Source organism: Halyomorpha halys, unplaced genomic scaffold (genome assembly GCF_000696795.3).
Source record: "Halyomorpha halys isolate HHAL.00 unplaced genomic scaffold, Hhal_1.1 Scaffold481.1, whole genome shotgun sequence".
Classification (NCBI taxonomy): Eukaryota; Metazoa; Arthropoda; class Insecta; order Hemiptera; family Pentatomidae; genus Halyomorpha; species Halyomorpha halys.
In genome coordinates, this window is record NW_027113262.1 from 393,531 (window position 1) to 415,920 (window position 22,390).

At 29.9% G+C, this 22,390-nt stretch overlaps 1 protein-coding gene across 1 annotated transcript in view; it reads left to right on the top strand.

Annotated features, from left to right (window-relative positions):
- Window positions 1–18,951, top strand: part of FASN3 (Fatty acid synthase 3) — a gene marked incomplete at its 5' end in the record, with an annotated part of 46,305 nt that extends 27,354 nt beyond the window's left edge. Inside the window, 13 exon segments of the mRNA XM_067050838.1 lie at window positions 369–548; window positions 643–841; window positions 4,041–4,224; window positions 5,431–5,576; window positions 5,650–5,897; window positions 5,972–6,299; window positions 8,280–8,435; window positions 8,853–9,050; window positions 11,226–11,387; window positions 11,491–11,609; window positions 13,970–14,224; window positions 17,048–17,296; window positions 18,672–18,951. Coding sequence (XP_066906939.1) covers window positions 369–548; window positions 643–841; window positions 4,041–4,224; window positions 5,431–5,576; window positions 5,650–5,897; window positions 5,972–6,299; window positions 8,280–8,435; window positions 8,853–9,050; window positions 11,226–11,387; window positions 11,491–11,609; window positions 13,970–14,224; window positions 17,048–17,296; window positions 18,672–18,857 — 2,610 coding nt within the window.
- Between the last annotated feature and the right edge of the window lie 3,439 nt (window positions 18,952–22,390).

A 22,390-nucleotide genomic window follows, 5' to 3' on the forward strand; every position in this document is an offset into this window, starting at 1 on the left:
GGGATCCAGAATGATTGCCGACTTCCCCTTTTTAGGGAAAGCAACAATATCCGCATATCTTGTGGATCCATCCGTATCTACGCAGTAGACCTCGTAAAAAAAAAAAAAATACATTGTTTTGTCTAATTCTCAAATCACAACAATTCCCTGTTGGGTGGTGTTAATTCGTTTCGAATTAGAATAGGGACAAGCGAAATTTAGGAAAGCTTCGTTTGTAGTTAGATTTCTTGACCGTCATGATAAGTCACATCGGTTCATTTCATTGATGAAATTTGCTCTTGAATCAGGTTAATTTTAGAATAACTAATAAATTAACTAGAGTTATTAATGTATAAATTTCAACAAATTTATTTGTTTGGGGACCGTAGGTATTGTATGCTTTAATTGAAAGGGGAAAGCTGAGGAAAGGAAACTCTGTTCTGATCCATTCGGGAACTGGAGGTGTCGGCCAAGCCGCAATCAACATAGCCTTGTTCAAGGGCTGTACAGTTTTCACTACAGTTGGTACCCAAGAGAAGCGAGATTTCATCAGAAAACATTTTCCACAGGTAGAATTGAAAGATCTTACTCTCAAAATCTTTCATAAATATAAGTTCTTTGTACTGAATCATGTTTGTTAAAACTCTTATTTATCATTTTCAGATAAAGGATAAGCACATAGGTAATTCCAGAGACACATCCTTCGAACAAATGATCATGAGAGAAACAAATGGAAGGGGCGTGGATATGGTTCTGAACTCGTTAGCTGAAGAGAAATTGTTAGCCTCTGTTCGATGCCTGGCTAAGGGTGGGCAATTTTTGGAAATTGGAAAATTTGACTTATCGAGAAATAATCCATTAGGTAAGATTTTTCTTTTGGTATAAGTGTATTAATTCTCAATTCAATTAAACAAATGAATTTAACGTAATAATTGTTATTACAATTTAATAACAATTATAACGAAATCAGAATAATCCTCTTTGGGCTTATTTGTGCGAATATTAATAAAAGGCACTGCCTAGTTTAGATTTGACGCAATCAGTTTCCTCTGATCTCGATCAGGTTGCCCACTTTTTCTCTGAAAGTCTACGATTGAAGCAATTGGTTTCTCCCATTTTTTTTTTTTTTTTTTGGTATAATTATTAATATTGACATATTATGGATTACAATGACATTTTTGGATTTCGTGAGAACAGCAGGTTTTATTTTACATATAAAAAGACCTATAAATTCAAAATATTAAAACCTAACATAAATTTAACAAAAAAAAGATGTTCGTTCCTTCTAAGAAAAAAAAAACAAGACGAATAATTGTTTTATTTTTGAACAGTATTTAAATTGTTTGGGCTGATAACGGTACTTAATATAAAGTATTATCTTATGGTAGTAACCAGCAACCAAATTTTCCTCTCAAGTTTGTCACGTATATGCTTAATTTGATTTAAATGCTCAACGCCCAGTTTTCTTGCTGGCAACTCTGGGTTATGGAAAAAACACATGTAGCTTTATGTGGCCGAACATTAGCAAGATAGCACATTTACAGCCATATCGGATACTTCATCTAAAGGACGTAACACTCAAGAACGGTGAAGAGAGTGTCACAGACAGTGGTGGCCACCTGGTATTTAAGGTGGCTCTGAAAAATGAATCTTGAAATTCTCATTCAGGGACTGCATAGGTATTACGTGGAAGACTTCAGGGGGAAAAAACTATCTTTAATAATCTGTAAAATCACCTCTACATATCTTGCTGCGTTTAAGACCCCTCTTTGGATTAGTTCAAGCCTGGTTCATGTCTCTAAAGAAAATGGAAACATGGGCCCTTTCAAATGCCTAGCTTCTGACGTGCATCACTGACCATACCGTTCCTCAAACTCTTTGACGCCCATCTGAACTGTTATGAGTTATCATATCAGTGATTCCTCTCCTCCTCATGAATGGAAATCATTTATTATGTATCTACGGTACTTTGCTGGTAAGACGGGCCTATGGTAACTCTTCTTAAACTAAAATTTGACTCTCTCAGTCTAGTCAGAATACTAGTTACCAAGTTTCTAATGCTAGAATTTGTTGAATTGAAATTACCGAGTACTGGTATTTTAATAACATAATCTTTAATTTAATTCTATTATTTCAATTTCTTTAGACAAGGTAATTATTTATTAAATAAATCAAAACATGTATCCTTTTTTGTCTCAACACTTTTTATTTTTCAATTTATTTTTCATTTTATTTTTACACATTTATTATAAGTTAAAAACCTATTTTTTTAAAATTTAAAATCATAAATATTTAATTCTTCTTATATAAAATTATCCACACAAAATCACTACCATATACACAAACTTTTTTTTTTTTGTGTTGATATATTCTATCTCCCAACATTTGCTTAGTTTCACCTATATAGATTGCTGGTCAATTTAAACATGGAATTTTATATATTAATCCCGATTGACTTTTTATTTCAGTTTTGTCCTTTAAATTGCTATAATAATTTTTAATTTTATTGTTAGGTCTATAACATAATGAGTATTCTTCCACATCATAATCTATAAATGACCTCAGGATATCTTCCGATAAACCTTTTATATAATTTAATCCATAATATTTCTTAATAATTGCTTTACTATTAGGTATTTTATTTTCCATTCTATCTTTGCATTTTTTAAGGTTTATATCCCAAATTTTATAAATTAATTTTCTGGGGAAAAAATTATCCAAAAATATTTTAAATATCATATTTTTCACTCTATTTTTAGGTTTGTGTATATGGTAGTGATTTTGTGTGGATAATTTTATATGAGAAGAATTAAATATTTATCATTTTAAATTTTAAAAAATAGGTTTTTAACTTATAATTAATGAATTGACCTGGGCAGAATAGCCTGCAAAAATAATTCTAAATTTAATGTGAGGAAGAAATTATAATTGAAGATGTCCTTGAGGATGGCTAAAATGGCCGAAACGTTGGACTGGTAAAAAATAAAAAAGTGTTGATTCAAAAAAGGATACAAGTTTTGATTTATTTAATAAATAATCTTTAATGTGATAGGTGACTTCTGGACTATCAGAATCAATTTGCTTGGATATTTTTGACGGAAGGTATGTAAAACAGTGGCTTCCAACAGTCGATCTCACTATATATTTTTTATCGATTACCTTTTCTGATGTTTAAGTATTATTTTAAAAATGTTAACTGGTAAATGTGACTGAAGGACTTTTAAGCAACCTGGAGCCCCCATGCCCCAAACCGGTGGTAGGATGGTTCGTAGTTTTGTTTGAGTTAAGAACCACTAAGACATAAATGTTTATTCAAATAGAAATCTTTTTACACAGATTTTTTTTTTACTATGAAATTTACAGGCATTATAGTTCCATTATTGATAGTTCTATAACTGAATTTTAAAAATTGTACACACTGAGTAAGAAGTCTAAATACACTTAAATTCATCTTAGCTATTTTTTTTTTAAATTTACGATTATTTTATTTTTTTTATTTCAGAAGTAATACAAAATAAGCTATTTATAAAATTATAATTAAAACTTAAAATCTCAACACTATTCTACAATTCTCTTACAGGAGGTGACAGAAATGGTTTTTTGATCTATTAATTTTTCAGTAGATTTTTGAGTCCTATATTGGACGTAATAATAGGACTCGTTATGCAAAAACAATAGCAGAGACAGTTTTATTTTTGGGACTGAAAACTTGAGAATAACTGACATGTGTAGAATGCCTGTTCTCTTCTTTGTGAATATTTATTATGTGGTTACAGAATATTTATTGTCGACATTTATACCCTAGCACTTGTTTTAACAACATTCTAAATAATAAATCAATTTAAGGCCATTTCGAATCATCTATACAAAATTTTAACTTATAAACTTTTGCCAATTGGCAGCCATTGTGTTCCTTGAAGACAAGTTAATGAAAACAGGAAAATTAACATGTTCGAATCGATTTCATTCCGTTAGCTGACTACCACACTGTACTAAGTATTGATTTTATTTTTGTAATTTTAATTCAAAAAGTATCGCTGTTTATTTTTTTATCTTTGCAGGCTTGGAAATTTTTGCTAGAGGATGTAGTTTTCAAGGAATTCTTTTAGATTCTATATTGTCAAATCAAAACTCAAAAGATCGTCAAGTTATACAAGATTTGTTGGATGAGCACATGGCGAATGGAAGTGTAAAACCAATTATAAGCACTATTTTTAAACATGAACAGATTGAAACAGCGTTCAGGTAAATTATTAATATTTTACTAATTATTTTTCGGGTAATTTCTAGGTTTAGTTTATAAATATTTTTAAAATTTTGCAAAAGGCGGAGTTTATTGTATATTTAATAATTACTACATCTAAAAAATCGGAAGTTTAATATCTTAGATGTTATAATGACATTGGTTTAGTCTTTTTAATCACCGAAGAGTTCAGTGTTCAGATTCGCGATTTGCTAATCGTGAGTTAATAAAATCACTCAGTATCTGAACGGTTGGTTCAGAGGAGGAAGAGGAGGCTGGAAGAAGTTGCTCAGCTAGGCAATCAATTTTTTCTTGAGCGGTGAGTCATGGAAATGAAGCCAGATGAACTAGTGAGTGAACGGTCTGTGGTACCAACGAAACCCGGCTCAGATTTGTAGGAGGCATGAGATTAAATGTACCAAGAAGGTTCTCAACCTAGTAACATAAATCTTCTTATGGTTCAAAACACACATGGGAAACATCCACCATAAAATTAAATGTCCTAAAACCCTTGACGCAGCCACGGGGAACTTATGAATTGATTTTATTTAGGACAACAACTTGTAATTAAGTTGTTTAATTTTTATTTTAAGCCAATCTATATAAAGAAAAAAAATAGATTAATTCATTGCGATAAAAGGTACATGAAACTAATAGAAATATATAAGGATATATTATAATATAGAAATAAATAAGGAGCATTTTTTAAATTTATTTTTTCGTAGATAAATAATGCTAAATTAACAGCATCTAAGGATTTTTATTTTACTTTTGAACAATTGATGGAGACCTTGAACAAGGATTGAAACAGGTTATCGAATATCTCTAGTGCTTTATTTATATTTATTAGAATTTAACAAAATATATTTTTACCATTCGTTTCTGTAATCTTTTTTTCGGTTATAAAAACCTTTTTGCCGGAAAAACCATCAGGATAGAAAATTGTTGTTGCTTTTTAATCAAAAAGGCACATGGTGTCGGAATAAAGTGGTTCTTGAAATTGTATCGAAGACCACATGTAGGTGTATTGTTCATAAGTCAGTTTCATTTGAGATAAATTACCTATTAAAGGTTACTTATTTATTTTTTTACTGGAAGAACATATACTTATAACGTTTATTGTTACCTTTCATGTCCTAATGTATAAAGTATGAATATAATAGTAAGCAAATTTTCCAGTAATAGATAAATGTTTCTGATCAATACAGGTATATGACAACTGGAAAGCACATGGGTAAAGTTATTATTGACATGAGAGGCGAGAGCAGAGGTTCACTTCCAGAAAACGTACCCATGATGATCGAAGCCCTTCCACGTTTCTACTGCCAAAAAAATAAGACATACATAATCATCGGTAATTTTTAAAAAAAGTTGAAATCATGTGTAATATTTTTTGTTGAAACCTACTAATTATGCTTGAATTTCAGGCGGTCTCGGCGGGTTTGGATTGGAATTAGCTGATTGGTTGGTTCTCAGAGAAGGAACCAAACTTGTACTGACCTCGAGGAAGGGAATTACGAATGGTTATCAGCACTACAGGATCAATATTTGGAAATCCTACGGTGTAGATGTACAAGTCTTTACCGACGACGTTACTACCGAAGAAGGAGTCACAGCGCTGCTCGAGAAAGCTTCTAAAATGGGCCCTGTTGGAGCAATCTTCAATTTAGCAGTTGTAAGTTATGTGAGATTCTCTCGTTCTTCTATTTTAACGAATTTTGGCCACTTACGATGTTGTGTTTCTACCAGGTTCTAAAAGATTCTGCTTTCGAAAACCAAACTGAGGAAGATTTCAAATGCTCTCTAAGCCCGAAGGCTAGAGCTACAAAATACTTAGATCAGATATCGAGACAACTTTGTCCGGAGTTGGAAAAATTTGTCGTTTTTTCAAGCGTAAGTTGTGGAAGAGGAAATGGAGGACAGACAAACTACGGAATGGCAAACTCAATAATGGAGAGGATATGCGAGAAGAGGGTGTCCCAAGGATTGCCTGGTCTAGCTATACAGTGGGGTGCGGTGGGAGATGTTGGTCTTGTCGCCGAAATGATGGATGATCATAACGTTGAAGTAGTTATAGGTAATAATTTTTTTTTTTTTTACACACTGACAAAAATATATGCACTATTTTCATAGAATATTAATATTTCGTTATGAAGTACTATCTTGGAATAATCCGCCGTTCTTCTATTTTTTCCATTACAGTAGAGATAATATAAGAAATTCTAGTAAAACTACTAGAGAGGATATTAGGCGACTGACATCCACGTAGTTCCTCTTAATGAGAGGAACTTTTTTCGACTCTACTTTTCACTTTAATGACATAAAGCCATATACATACAATAAGGGAAATTATTGTATTAAGAGACGTTTTACTTATAACCAGCTATTTTAGTTTTGTTTTTAAATTATATTAAAAAAAAAATGACTATTTTATGAAAATTTAAAATCACTTTTTATCATAAGGACATCGAAAACTATTTTTTTTTCACTTCTAAAAGCCATAAAATGATTTAGAGAATTTTGATAAATTAACATTATGAATTTCAAAAATTAGACATTATCTCTGTCTCTGTGCTTTATGATCCACAGTGGGAACACAACTTTATTGAAAAAACATGTGGTGAATTTCTACAAAATTTATGAATAGTTTTGAACTTGTTCTAGATAATTTATTCGATCTTTTATTTATGAATTGGATGACGTTTCGAACTAAATATTGCCCATTTTAAAATACAATCTCTAAAATCAAACATTATATATATTTAACAATCTTTAATTTTTTTTTTTTTATAAATTACAACCGTTTTTAAAAAAACAATTCGCACTTTAAAATATTATTACACACCTTATGAAAACATAATGTTATCACATTAAAATTCACATGGCTTAAATCATAACATAAAAAAAGCACATAAAATATTTATAATTTAATAATTACCTAGTACTATATTTATTACTGGTCTGATAATCGATAAAATGTGCTCCATCAAATTGTAAATTGTTGTCATGATATTTAATTCATCTGTAATTAGGTTATTTTTAAACGTAAAATTCAACCATTGTTAACAATTACTTCTTAATATGCAACATTCTTCTGCAGTATTCGATATTGCTATTTCCTGTTCCCTAATTGCACTGTCCGTCTAATATATCGTCTTTGTGCATAATGATCCACAATCTGAACTTCTTTACTTAAAAACAAGGTATGAATTTCCAGATATTTAATGATTAGTTTTATACGTATACCTTTTTAGGAGGCCTAACAATCAGACATACGAATTATTACGTCGTGATTCATAATTAAAATCGAAGAAATGGTGTGAAAAATCGCAGACAGTACCGGACAGACAGGCTGAGGGTTTTGTTGAGATACGGGAAACCAAACATTAATTAAAAATCTATTGAATAAACGGATTATAATCTGCAATGCCAGATTCAAAACATCTCAAATAGCAATAATCAGCCTAACTAAAGTTGAATACGCCACTAGGTGAACATCCAGCGGAACTCCCCCACTAGACTAAGAGCTCGGGAGAAAATAAGAAGTTATTTCACCCTAATGTTTTATTATTTTAATGAAAACTATATAGTTAACAGACGAAATTGATGACTCTGCCAACCATGGCTAGGGGGAACAAACAATGGTGGCTATTTTAAAACGTTACAAAAAAATAATGTTTCATTCGAAGCTTCATATCTTCATAACCACCTACAGCACTTAATAGAAATTCATTAAAAGTAGAGTACATTTTCTAAAATATAAGCCCTAATAGAGCTGTTTACGTTCAATAGTTCTCCAGATACTGTTTCAAAAAGAAACTTATTTTTTCTTCCAAATAATGAAAAATTAATATTTTGACAAATATCATGGAAACTACTACTCGTACCAAACTCTACAGTTGTCTATTGGACTTCAAATGAGGAGTAGGAACAGGAGTAAGAGCACCTTTTTCCATGATATCCCCCCCTCCCCCAAAAAAATCATAAAATGTTGATTTCTTTCAATTCAGAAACATATATAGCTTATTAATTAGTATTATGGGATGAATCTGTTTAGGAGGTACATTGCAACAAAGGATAACGTCTTGCATTGAAGTCATGGATGAATTCTTAATGAACCAAACCGGAATTGTTGCAAGCATGGTAGTTGCTGAAAAGAAATCGAGAAGCTCTTCTTCAGATAACATTGTTGACACAGTTGTGAATATTTTAGGTAAGCATAGCATTTGTATTACCCACAGCATGGCTTTGCTTTTTATTCTATTATAGCCAATTGAAAAATCATATTAAACAAAAGTGAATTAAGGTTGTGATTCTAAATCAAGATTATCCCGCATAGTAAGTACTGTTTTTTAGAAAAGGTAAATAGATTATTGTTTTAAGTTGTGCTGTGAATATTGGTTCAAATATTTTTTTCCTTCAAAAGCGGATATTATAGTTGAAATTTAAGCATATTAATTTTCTAAAACAAAAGAGAGTCGCATCGTCAACACATGGGAAAGTACTTAATAATTAATTTAAAGTATGTGACTTTTAAAGGAGCCACTTTCGTGTTTATTTTTTTCATAAATATTGATTATATATATATAACAGATTTTAGAAGAAGTAATCATTAACTGGTTCCGTTTAGGAATAAGAGATTTGAAGACAGTCAGCTTCCATTCAAACCTGGCAGAACTTGGCATGGATTCCATGATGGCCGTCGAAATAAAACAAACTCTGGAAAGAGAATTTGAAGTATTTTTGACGCCACAAGATATTAGAGGCCTGACCATTGCAAAACTTCAAGAAATTGCTACAGCCAAGGCGAGTGAAGATGGAAACGCATGTAAGTAGAACCATGTTGATGAAATATTTATAAGTTAACTATGAAAACCATCTCAACATCAAAATCGGGGCTTTATATTTTTATTTATAGTTATAATTAAATTAATTAGCGTGTGTGGTTACGTCCCTTCAATTTTATACTGATAAAAAATTAAATCTTTTATTGTTTAGAAATTTTATTCCATAACAGAATATTGATTCTAAGGGACAAACAAGAGAAGAGTTTATTTAGATATATTAACTATAAATTTTGTTGTTTTTACTTCAATTTGTTTTACAAAGCGTTGGATATTTTTTTTTTTTAACCTATTGAGATTCAAGACTAAACCTAACAGTGGATTCTAAATGTGTAAGGGGCATCAAGTTCGGTGCGCTCTCGCCAAGTAGTAGATTCCAAACTTCGTTTCTAACAAAAGTGTTTATATAAACATAATGATCCGATTGCTCATATAAAAGCTCGAAATTTAAGGTTTTATGAAGTATTTCAATTTTTGTTAAATATGAAGTGGTAGCTAAAAAACTGATTGAATTAAATAATTCTAAATTTATTACAAGGACTAATTTTTTTTTTTCTTGAGGTTTTGGTTAACGATGAATAGGCATCGGCTTTCATTATTACGAAGTCTTTGGAGTTTATGATATCATAAAAGACAGGGAGTCTGTTCATATATATAAAATAATTTTCTTCTTCACACTGTATTATATGATACAGTGCCGTAGCACATATTTAATGAATTTTTAAAAAATGGAACAATTTATTATAATATGTAGAAAATAAAAGTTTTAAACTTTTTCAAGTTAAAAGATTGTTAAGCTTTTCACAATTGGAAAACGTGCAATAAAAAAAAAATCCTGCAAAATCAACTTTATTTTTTAATTTACAAAATTAACACATGAAATGTTTATCAAATCTTGTTTGAATCAAAGTAAAATCCCAAAATAGAACTCAAACGTAAGATCGAAAACTGAAATAAGAAATTTTCACGAACTACAACAAACTTAGACGGAATAAAGGAGATCGGAAAGGGAATACAACTTAAATACAGTAACACTAAAAGATTTTTTATTCTTGACATATTTGATCATAGTTACCCTTGACCACTGAATACTACGTTATATAATACTCCAAAAATATTTCTCATTTTTGTTCACTTGTTCATTTTTTTACGTCGAATTCGATTCTCTATCTGTTAAATAATGTTTTGCCTCACCTCATATTTTTCTATTCTAAACAATACATTTAATATGGAAAAAATAATAAAATAAATAAATTCTAGCATACATACCTATATTTATATAACGTGGGAAATCTGGTTCAACACATTCATTTATGCAATTAAAATCGAAATGATCTAATTTAACCTTAAAAACACCAAATATGCAATTTTATACTAAAAAAATTAAAATGTAATTTAACCCGAAAAGAGAAAAACGTCGATTTTTTGTAATATTAAATTTCACAATATTATTACATAGATCGTGAGGACGTCACGGGCGTGCGGGTTGGGGCGCAGGTCCCAGTGCGCTTGGTTCGGAACGTTGTGGGTTCGATTCCCACTTGGGGCAGTTAAACATTCATTTTACGGCGGCGGTCCCGAGGAATGAATCTTGACACTCCCACCTTGCTTAGAACGTGGCGGCAACCTAGGTAGTCGTCAGGGTTTGGCAAAAAGAACCACTAGGCCCACTTGCCGGACTTGTTCCTCCCACCAAATACCAGTACCAATTCATAGATCGTGAATCGGATGCATTATAGGTTTAAAATATGTTAAAAAACAAAATGAAGTGTGAAATAATATGGAAATATTGGTCTCTATATACAATTTTAAACTGTTCTTGAATGTCTCAAATGTAAAATGCGAATAAAAACTTTCGATTCGACATAATTTTTCTTATTGTTTTCTGTGTGAATACAAAGCATCTCTACTCCCGGTAGAAAGGAAGCAAATAATATTTGATTAAAAATATAAATAGCATGAAATAAATAAAGATACGTCACAAATTACGTCCATGTCATGTTATTCAGACAGGGCATTTACTTATTGTATTTATATTCACTCTTGTAAATCTCATTATAGATCAAGATTATATAATAATTATATTTATAAAATATTAATTTTGATAATATCAATGGGCTGAACAATTAATAACTTTACTTCTGCAACAAATCTTCTAGGTGATGACAAAAAAGTAGATATTCCTATTGAACAGCTGGAAAAATATCTGACCCAAATGGTACCAGAACCTGAGTTCTATGAACCCATTATAAAATTCAATTCACTGCCTAATGATGAGAATAAAACTAGGAAGAAATTATTTATGATTCCGGGCATTGAAGGTAAACAGAATTATATTGTAATGATACTTTCTTACTAGAATTAATTATATTATATTATATATATATATATATACACGTTTACGCAATGCTATTTAAATTTTAGGTTTTCCTATTGTTTTTGAAAGTCTTGCAAGTCAAATGGATTTTGAAGTTTTTTGCATACAGTTAGACTACACAACATATCATGAAACTATAGATGATATGGCAACGGCATTGATAGAGGTAAGAAACAAGATAAATATTATAAATCATTAACATTATATTAATAATGTTTCTTTATAGAGTGCTACCAATGGGGGTAGTTTCCCAACACGTCTGTATCACTCCATTATAGCTGAGATCAAATTTACTGAATGTATAATATAATGTTTCAAATTTCATTAAAGATGTTTAAAAAAATAAATAAATAATGTTGCTATAAATTGAGAAACAGTTAGTGGTATATATGGGTTTATTTTTTTTAAAATATTGTTTTTAAAAATATGAAAAATAATAGGAAATCAAATTCAATTGGTTCCTGTTTTGTAGCCTTGGAAATCTCCTAGAGAACTGGAGGAAGCCTGTTGTCGAGCACATGGTACATCATTGAAACTTTGTGTAGGTACATCATGGGTGATGGAGAGAGTGGAGTAATGGCGCCACCTTAAAAGAAAGTTAATGTTGTGGTTTCAATTTTTTAGTGACCAGGCGTGAACAAGTGATACAGGCGTGTAGCGAAACAATCCATTGGTAGCACTCTAATAACGTTTTTTACATTAGCAGGTCTCGTGGCCATCTTATTTTCAGGCGCCTCGGAGGATTGTCAGGAATGGAAGAAGAAGCAAGGTTAAAAACTAGTGCATTTGGTTAGGGGGTCTATAATGAAAGGAATGATGTCTGGTTCGGACTACATAGGGATTCTATGGGACATTAAGGCCCTTATGGATCATTTTATTTGTTACAAAGTAAGGAGCATTGAGGATTTTACGAAGGATTTTCGATTGTAAGGATTGGATACGGAAGGAATTCGAAGGTTTAGTGGAGCCCCAAAATTCAACTCCGAATGTCCAGATAGGCTTTATTATAGTTCAGTCTTTTATAATAATTGGGAAGTTTAGACCGTTTTTCTACTAAGTGCTGTAATAGTCGGAATCGACGTGTTGTTTCCTGTCGTTTCAGTCTTGTGTGAGAATTCCAAGTTAGTCGTTTATCCAGATGTAGTCCAAGGTAGCGGATCTGTTCACATGGGCGCAGGCAGAAGAGAGCAGGAGGGGACCGAAGCTCCCCCCAAGGTTTTCGGGACCCAAGAAAAAAAAGAAAGAAAATAGTGAACTTATTTGATAGAGGGTTTCTTTCTGGAAACATGCTATAATTTGGAAGGTAGTGGCGGGAGAAGAGCATGGCGTCCAAAAAATCATCAGAGAAAATAAGTGCAAAATCGATAAACATTCAAAAAGTAATGACTGAATTGAATGAAGTAGAAATATTTCTTGCAATGCGGAATTAGATATCTTTCCCTAACCCCACGTTTCAGTAGGGAAACATATATATATATTATGTTTGTATGTGTTGAAGCCTGCTCTCCCCTTGGCGAAATCCTGCCTACGCCCATGTCTGTTCGGCTTCAACTTGACCAAAACATTTGGTGCTAATACTTGAATATATCATTAAGTTTTTATGTAACATAAATACATTCTCAAAAGCACATTGTTTTGTATTTGTAGCACCAGAAAAATATTCAACGTAGCAATATAACTCCACCTAGTTAGGAAATTCTGCTACCACCATTGTTTAATACCTGCAAAAAATATGACTAAAACAGTTTGGATGGTAATGAAAACATGGCCAAAAATACATTCTAAAGCAGTTATTTTTAATTTTTAACAAATATAGCTACTAAATGTAAAATATTCCATAGTATAGTTGGTAAAATTCAAATATTTTAATATAGTTAGAAGATCAGGTGGAATTAGTTGAGAAATTTAAGATTGTACTCTCGTCCGTACGGCCACATTGATCCACATACAAGTGGTGGAATGTGAAAAAATGGCGAATATTAGCTTTATGTGACAAAAACACGAACGAAATCATAAGTAATTTAACAGATGAGTTTCTTATAAAATAATATATTAACTAACATTTTTTTCTCAATTTATCATTAATTCAAGAAGCGGTGCAAATAACTATACCATTCAGGAAAATAAAAATTCGACGATAATGCCCGAAGCACAAGTTGACCACTATGGAGAAATGACTTGCTGTCAAAACCAGGGAGTGGCGGCATTCTCCACTGTGGCTGCTAAACTGTCACCTATTGGTTTAATCTTCCCATCCGTGTTCATAATTTCAAACTTCACAGGAAATTTTAACGATAACAGGGATCATTACCTTCTTCGTGCATTGTATTTAATTAGTTAATATAATAAAAATAATAAACTATCCTTACTGATAATTTTCAGCATAAAACAAAATTATGATATATGAACATAAAATTGTCAACACATATCTAATTTCATAAACCTTTAATTTTTTTCATTTCTGTTAATTTAATTCTACTCATAACAGTTACCCATGTCATTGTTTCAAACCTTTTATTTTTACAGCCCTTATTAACACATCTAAATGAAAAAACCTTTAACATTATTGGATACTCATTTGGCGGCTTGGTAAGTATGGAATTGGTTCGAAAGCTTGAAAATCTTGGATACCAAGGAAACCTAATTCTGATTGACAGTGCACCGAAATTGATGAAATATTTTTCAAAAGCAGAATTTTCAGATTCATTAGATAATACTGCACAAATTAATTTAATTTTGAGACTCCTAGACTATATTGGTGCGGGCAGATTGAAAGCTGAGGTAAGCAACTGTTGCTTTTTATGTAAATTTTAATACCATTTAGCCTTTAATAGACTATATATAATTCTAATATAAAAGTAACCGCCAAACAGACCATTTTACCCATTTATTAATCCAAATACTAGAATTATAAGGTAATTACAACCACATAAGAACTCAAATAGTGATGATTTGTAGTAAATTTTCTACCCATTAGTGATTTAATCGATGTCTAGATCGTATCGCAGTTAGTCGAGAGATAAGAACTTGAAAAAACGTTTTTGGTATGAAAATCAAATACACTACTGCTTCTTCAATATTACCGCCAATAACAGAGGGATTGGCTTAGATTTTTAACAGGGGATATGTATATAATAATGGTGAAAGGGGATATTTCTGAGTGAGATTTATAGGGTTATGCGCCTTAACCGAGGATTATTATGAAAAATTTAACGTTGCACTTTTGTTCGTAGTTTCACTTAACAAACTATTTCTGGTGCGAATTTCATTTATACAGCTGACGCCAATTATAATAAATAATATAATAATATAATTTTTATAAACTGATATTTTAAAAAAAATATAAATGGGATATTAAAATTTAGTGAACAAAAATCTTTTAGATTAATATTAATCAACAAAACTGATTAAATAAAAAAATAAAAGTTCAATATGATTATGAAAAAAAAACACCTCAATAACGAAAACATCTGCTATCGGATTTTTGTAGTTCCCTTCTCTTAACCCTGGTCTTTCTACTTGACTCGTCCAGACTCATCCCTGTCCTCAAGATTCCCACAAGAACCGAGCGTTCATCCACTCCTCTTACGGTCGTGCTACCATTTCAAACTGAGGCTTCATCTCTTTTTTTTAATTATCTTTTCTCCGAAGACTGGAGTTTCATCTCTTTGCTCGTGGTTTCCATTCTAACAGTGCCTAAGCTTAAGCTCTCAGATCTGCTACCGACAGTGCTCGAGATTCATTTCTTGACGTTACTGGTATTCCATGTCAAGGTGCAGAGAAGGTTGAGTGAACACGTTCCAAAATAATTAGATATTATTATAACTTTCACAAAAAATTATATTTAACAAAATATGATTCCATTTAATGTTACAGGAATGATGTCTTGTTCGCGTGCTATCTCATTGAAATCTGGTGAACCATTTGCTTCCTTTTAATTACTTCCTAGTAAGCCGCTACAATGCGATAAAATTACAATCCTCAAAAATACAATTTTCTTCATGAATATAGTCAGATTGACTGTCCTCTATTAACTATGAAGAGAGGTAGCAAAAACCCTTTAGCCTAGGAGTGTCCAAACTTTAAATCCGGCCCTAATAACAACAATGAGTCGTGGTTAAAATAAAAAGATGGATTTTGATTCTTAATCAGGATCTAAGATGACCAAATAAACGGCCCCATGTTCCGAAAAAAATCTGCAACAGCAGTTATAATCAATTATAAAAAATGAAAAAAACATAATCAGGAATACTACACAAAATTATAATACAAATTAAACTATAAAATTTCTTAATTTATACCAGCCAATTGATTGAGACATTAAAGAGCCACTTAAACCTACATTCAGTTTATTAATACAAAAATTTTTCATAAATAATTTAATACATTTTCGATAATTTGCTTAAGATTACTGATCATTTCCAAACTAATTTTATTTTGATATTACCTACTTCTACATATATTATTCTATACTACTCGTAGACAGTACTACTTCTTAAAATTGTTAAATCTTCTTATTTTTCCTAATGCTCTTATCTTCTTTTTTGACAAAATTAGGTTAAGTCAATTAAACTGGTGTCTTAAAACTTCTGAAATTCCCAAATTAATTTTTAATAAAACATACTTTGAACATTTATTGTTACTAATTATAATACTATTTACTTCTTAGGTTATCTGGGTAAAATTTATTACCAGTTTACTTGCTTCATAAAATAGAGTAAAATTAATCATAATTTATCTTGTTAACAATGTACATAAACATTATATTTTAAAATTATTATTTTTTCAACTAAAGTCATTTGTCACCTCTATTCATTTATTAGGAAGAAAGATATAAAACTGATGTTTAAAGAGATTCCTTTTAAAAATAACATCTTAGCTTGCAAAATTGAGGATAGTCATTATTTCAATATAAGGTTTCCTCAAATCAGTGTTATAAGTGATCAAATAATATTATTTTCATGGTACTTGACCTCTTTTCCCAATTAATTGATGATTTTTTTTAATTTACCAACTCTCCAGAAATTATATTATTTCCCAAATCTGTTTTATAATTTATTGTATTTCCAGAGCTCCATTGATTGTTTTTTCCAACAATTCTTTTCCCCTGAATTTATTATTTTTCTTATATAGAATTTTAACCTTCTAAAAATAAATTTTCAACATTATAATACACTAATACAGCTTTTTTCATTATGTTTTGGATTATTTTTTATTTTTCCAATCGCTGGTGTTTTGATATATATTGTCCTTTATATATTAACTACTTTTTCCATATGAATTTCAGGACTGCATTTTAGGCAGATATTTTCAGATACCTATGTTGCATCTTTATTTTCTTCTTTTTTGTCTATCATGTTGATATAGTTATAGCTATTCATGAATTATGATAGAAATGGTTACAATTGAGATGAAAAATGATCTATTTAAATAAGAAAGGACTAAATTCCGGTTGGAAATACACACTCTGATTGTTCATAGTAAAGTAAAAAGTCAATTCTAAACGTCTTATTTAAGTGTGTGCTACATATATTTATGTAATATGATGGAAAAATAAAAGCTAAGTCAAAAAACAACTTTTAACATGTATATTCAATGTTATAGGTAACCGATAATTTAAAAAATATACCTGACTGGGATTCTAAACTTGATCACATGCAGCAAACATATAAAGCAGAATTGCCTCTAAGTGAGACATTCAGAAAGCAAATCTTCCATGCTTGTTATTGTAGATTATTATCAGTATATGAATTTAATGACTTTCCAGAAAAGTTTTTATCAGCAAAAGTTTCACTAATTAGACCTACAGATAAACTTTTTGCAACTACAACTGAGGATTATGGACTGTCAAAGGTAATTTGAATTTCTTAACAAAATGCAAACATTATGAACCAATATTATAATATAACTTTCTAATTTGTACGAGGAAAATGATCTATTTCAAAAAATTTATTTATATCATAAAGTTTATATAACAATGTATTTAACATAATGAGGGAGAGAGTTTTATCTAATACTCAATGCCATTGAATAGTATCAGTAATGAGTTCTATCAAAACAGATAGATTTAGTACTTAAATATAATGGATCATTATTGTTGAATGGAAAGAAAGAAATTTTCAAGATACTTATAAAGGTAAGGCCGTATTTTGTTCACAGGATTTTATACTCAGATAATTCCAAATGATATTAGAACTAAATGAGGATAAATAAGCTCAATACTCATAATTACTAAAGATCCTTACTGCATTGCCTTAAGTCCTGGAATATGGTCCAATCAATCTTGTAGTTATAACTAAATAGCTACTAGATAAAAAACCAAAACATGGTACATGCCTAAGAAAGCGAGATTAAATTGAAGGGAAATGGTACATCACTTACCATAATGGTAATAATATTGGTTAGTAAAGCATCATTCAAGAAATGTGGAGTGATTTTACGTTTCCAGTTTAAAAAAAAAAAAAAATTTGGTCTGAAATTCAACATTGTTCAAAATTCATATTTTTAATAGGGGGATACAGGGTTAATGGAAAAAAGCATGTTTTAATCTTACCAACAAATTTAATGAATCATTACCACACCTATGATTTATCAGCAGATTGGAACATATTACCAGAACTGGAAAGCATTTTCCTGATCAAATAAACAAACTATACCATGTCTCCGTAAATTCAGAAAGCAGCTGTCAACACCTGTCATAATATTACAGAAGAAGCATGGGACACATAAATGTTGTATTACTTCAAGAGTAATATAAAAAGTCAAAAGCTATCATAAATTATACCTATTCTTAATTGTTTAAAATATAACAAATGGTTGAGAGTACTTACAGCAAACATCCTTGTAAGTCCCTGCAAAGTACTTGTTTGAAGAAGAGAATTGGAAACAACTTTACCGCCCTTAAAATGGATACTTATCAGTGGTCAGTATATTATGAATAAGTTTAGAGCTAAATGTTTTTAATTAATTGGTATAAGTACTATTTTTTTAGCAAATATGAATGTTCTCAAGAAAGTACTTAGAGAACTCAAGAGAACCAGACAGGCTGTCTTGGGATGACTACCAATTTCATAGGGAAAAAACCCTACTGGATAATTTAGGGACTTCTAATATTACTAATTTAAATTATTAGAATTTTAAGAACCTATATTAAGGATATATTTCTCTAATTGCAAAATGGAAAGAAAAACAATTAATACATTATTTTAATATGATGAATTTATTTCAGTATTTCCAAAGTCTGATTTCTGTGTATTATGTAGAAGGAAATCATGCCACAGTATTACATAATACAAAAACAGCAGAAGTAATCACTGAAATCATTAACCATGAAGAACCTTCCCCAGAAAAGATGTCACTTCTACACCCGCCAGTAGATATTAATATAGTGAGAGAAAACATTAAACAAATCTAAAGTAACTAAATAATTTATTCAGACATGTAGTACAAATTGTATGTACATTTCACTTATGTCCATAAAATATAATAAAGAATATTTATCTTATAAATTTTTCCAGTTTATCAATTAACGTTTCCAAAGTAGATAATAAAATCTAGGATAAAAAGATATAAAATTGTATTAATATTTAATAATGCACCTATTAGTGGATTTGTATCCAATGATAATCTATTAATTAGATTAATATACTAAATGAAGGGATAAAAAAGGAAAAATACCTAAAACCTTTTTAATAACAAAAAGTATCCCATATGTAAGTGCTGCTATTTATTATAAATCAAATGAACTAATTTTTAGAAGAAAAAATATGATAAATCTACTAGGTCAACAAAATCAAAGTTTTCCTTACTGACAATCAAAATTATTGAACTTTATCAAAAAATTTACCATCCATCTCTCAATAAACTAGCATCTTATCATTCAAAAAGACTTATATCCCATTCTAGAAATCATATGTCCCTTTACAAGTTTACAGAGATATGTATGTACTTATATACAGTGACTTACAAAATTGATAGAATCATAGCATTTTTCATATAAAAGTAATTTTATAAACTATAATACTTATAAACCAAGATTAGGACTCTACTGCATTACGTACATTGAATTTAAATAAACACAATGAAACTATTTACATCCCTAAAACATATAAAATATCTCTATCTAGTAATATGCATCTTATTATTCACATAATATTTTCTGCATTTTGTGATTTTTTCTTAAAATTACTTTTATTGAGAAACTAAGAAAATTCTAATTTTGATGAGAAGAAAATGGCTAGGGGTGCAGTCAGAAAAAAAAAACAACAAAAAAAACTTATTTATTTGTGTCGACGCTTCAACTAGAATATCATGCCTTTATCACAGCTAAAAAAAAGAGATAACAACCATAACTCAGAGAAACATTAAAATAAAGGGAATATAATAAATAAACAAACTTGGAAATATAACAATAATTTACGTAGATAGTAGTTGATTGATAACAATTGAAGATGAAATATGATATTATATAGGTAAGAATTATACAAAATAAATGATAAAAATTAAAAAACAAAGTGTTCAAGAAACAAACACAGTGAAAGGTGAGGAAGAAAATGTAATTGATGACTAATGGAATAAGATTTGTAATTAATGTCTAAAATAATGAAAAACAAGTTAAATCCATAAATGAATTGTATGAAAGAAAAAAATATATATTATACAATAGGTAAGAAAGAAAAAAATAAAATATTAATGTTACAATGAATAAAAGATTCACAGTAATAAAGATGAGTAAAAAAAAAGATAAGCTGAAATAAACATTTATTTTTTGAGTGTCTGGAAAAAAAAAGGGGAATAAGAAGGAACAAGGGAGAAGAGATATGGATAATGAGAAACAAAGAAAGTAATATTAGAAAAGAGGTAGACTTACATGCTCTGGCAGTTTTTCTCTCTAGAGTGATTGGATCATGACTTTGCCGATAAAGTTCCTAATTGCAACTCATCTGAGATTGGCAAAACTGAAAACATACTTAAAGACTGTATAACCCAACACAAATATTCTGTCTCTTTCCAAACATTCCTTATCATTCAATTCACCGATAGAGAGCAGGCAAAAATATGTTGAACCAAATGGAAACAATAACCACCAAATGTGACTAACCATGAAAGACTGTTAAGATAAAATAAAGAGGAAATATAAAATTCAATTAAAGGTATAAAGAGTAAAATTATATAACAACTTTTTTGAAATAAAAAATATGAGAACTAAAGGTCAGAAAATTGTAGAAATATATAGTTGGGCTAAATTAATGAGTAATGATGAAGATGAGAAAGTGGAAATGAACTGTAGATGAAAAAAAAATTAATAAACAAAAGGTGAAATGAAGGAAGAAAAGGTGGAGGGTCAGTAATATAGTATGGAGTTGATGAGAGAAAAAAAAATTATGGGTGTTTCAATAAATTGACTTTTTGGGAATAGGCTAAGGATAGGTTGTGTTTGTCAGTTTTGTGGTTAATAGGAGAAGACTAATTGGATATAAATGATTTTGGATAGGAGTCGTCTGTCATGGGGATGGCAGCTAAAATGGAAGTATTGTCAAAATCAAATAAGTGATTTGATGATAAAGAATGTCTGGACAGTTTGGAAGCAGTAAAGTTAGGGGAAGAGACTGAATATTTGTGTTGCGCTATGTGGTCCTTAAGTAAGTTTTCAGTTTTGCAAATGTTAAATGAGTTGCTATTAGGAACTCTATCAGTGAAGTCATTACCCAATCATTCTAGACAGAAAACTCTATACTTATTTCAGCTTATCTTTTTTTTACTCATCTATATTACTGTGCATCTTTTATTCATTTTAATATTTAATATTTCTTTTTTCTTTCCTGCCCATTGCTTAATATATATTGTTGTCTTTCATACATTTCATTTATTGATTTAAATTGTTTTTCATTATTTTAGACATTACTTACATATCTTATTATGTTAATTCCATTAGTCATCAATTAAATTTTCTTCTGCCCCTTTCATTCTATTTTATTTCTTGAACACTTTGTATTTTTAATTTTTATCAATTATTTTGTGTAATTCTTACCTCTATATCATATTTCATCTTCTATTGTTATCAATCAACTACTATCTACTTAAATTATTGTTATGTTGTTATATTTCCAAGTTTGTTTATTTATTATATTCCCTTTATTTTAATGTTTCTCTGAGTTACGGTTGTTATCTCTTTTTTGTTTTGTTTTAGCTCAGATAAAGGCCTGAAATTCTGGTTGAAAGATCAGCACAAATAAATAAGTGTGTTTTTGCTGAACACACTTCTGACCACCTTCTCCTCATATTAATCTAAGGTCAACTATCAACACCTTATTAAAAATTTTAATTTTTCTGTTTGAACACAAGTAACTATACATTTTAAATTTGAACCCTTTTGGCACAATTGTTTTCTAATCTCAAAAGCAGAATGAAAATCATCAACACAGAATGCTGGAGAATACTTGTTAGTGAGAAAGAGTATGATCTCTAAAAGAATCAATACATTACACAAAATTAAGGAAATGCGACTGAAAGAGCAAACCAAAATTTTAGAAAAACTAAGTTAATCATAAACTTTTATATGAAACCAATCAAAAATTACATTTTTGGAAAATGATGCATTCATTGAGTATAAATTTTATTGTAAAATACACTCCTTATGATATGAATCATATTTTATACATTTTGAATGTCAACATAGATTAGTAAATTAATACATATTCATTCTTAATAGCGTTCATATAAAATACATACTATTACTAAATGATTAGGAATGATTTTAATTTACATTGTTTACAGATTAAAGAAAATAGCTAATACTGTAATTTCAGCAACTAAATTAATTAAGTTGGCGGAACACAAAAATGAGAATGGTCATATAACTTCACTTAGGTTTAAATAATTATAATCTTACAATAATATTTTATAAATAAAATATATCAATCACATCATTTGTCATAGTTATCTATA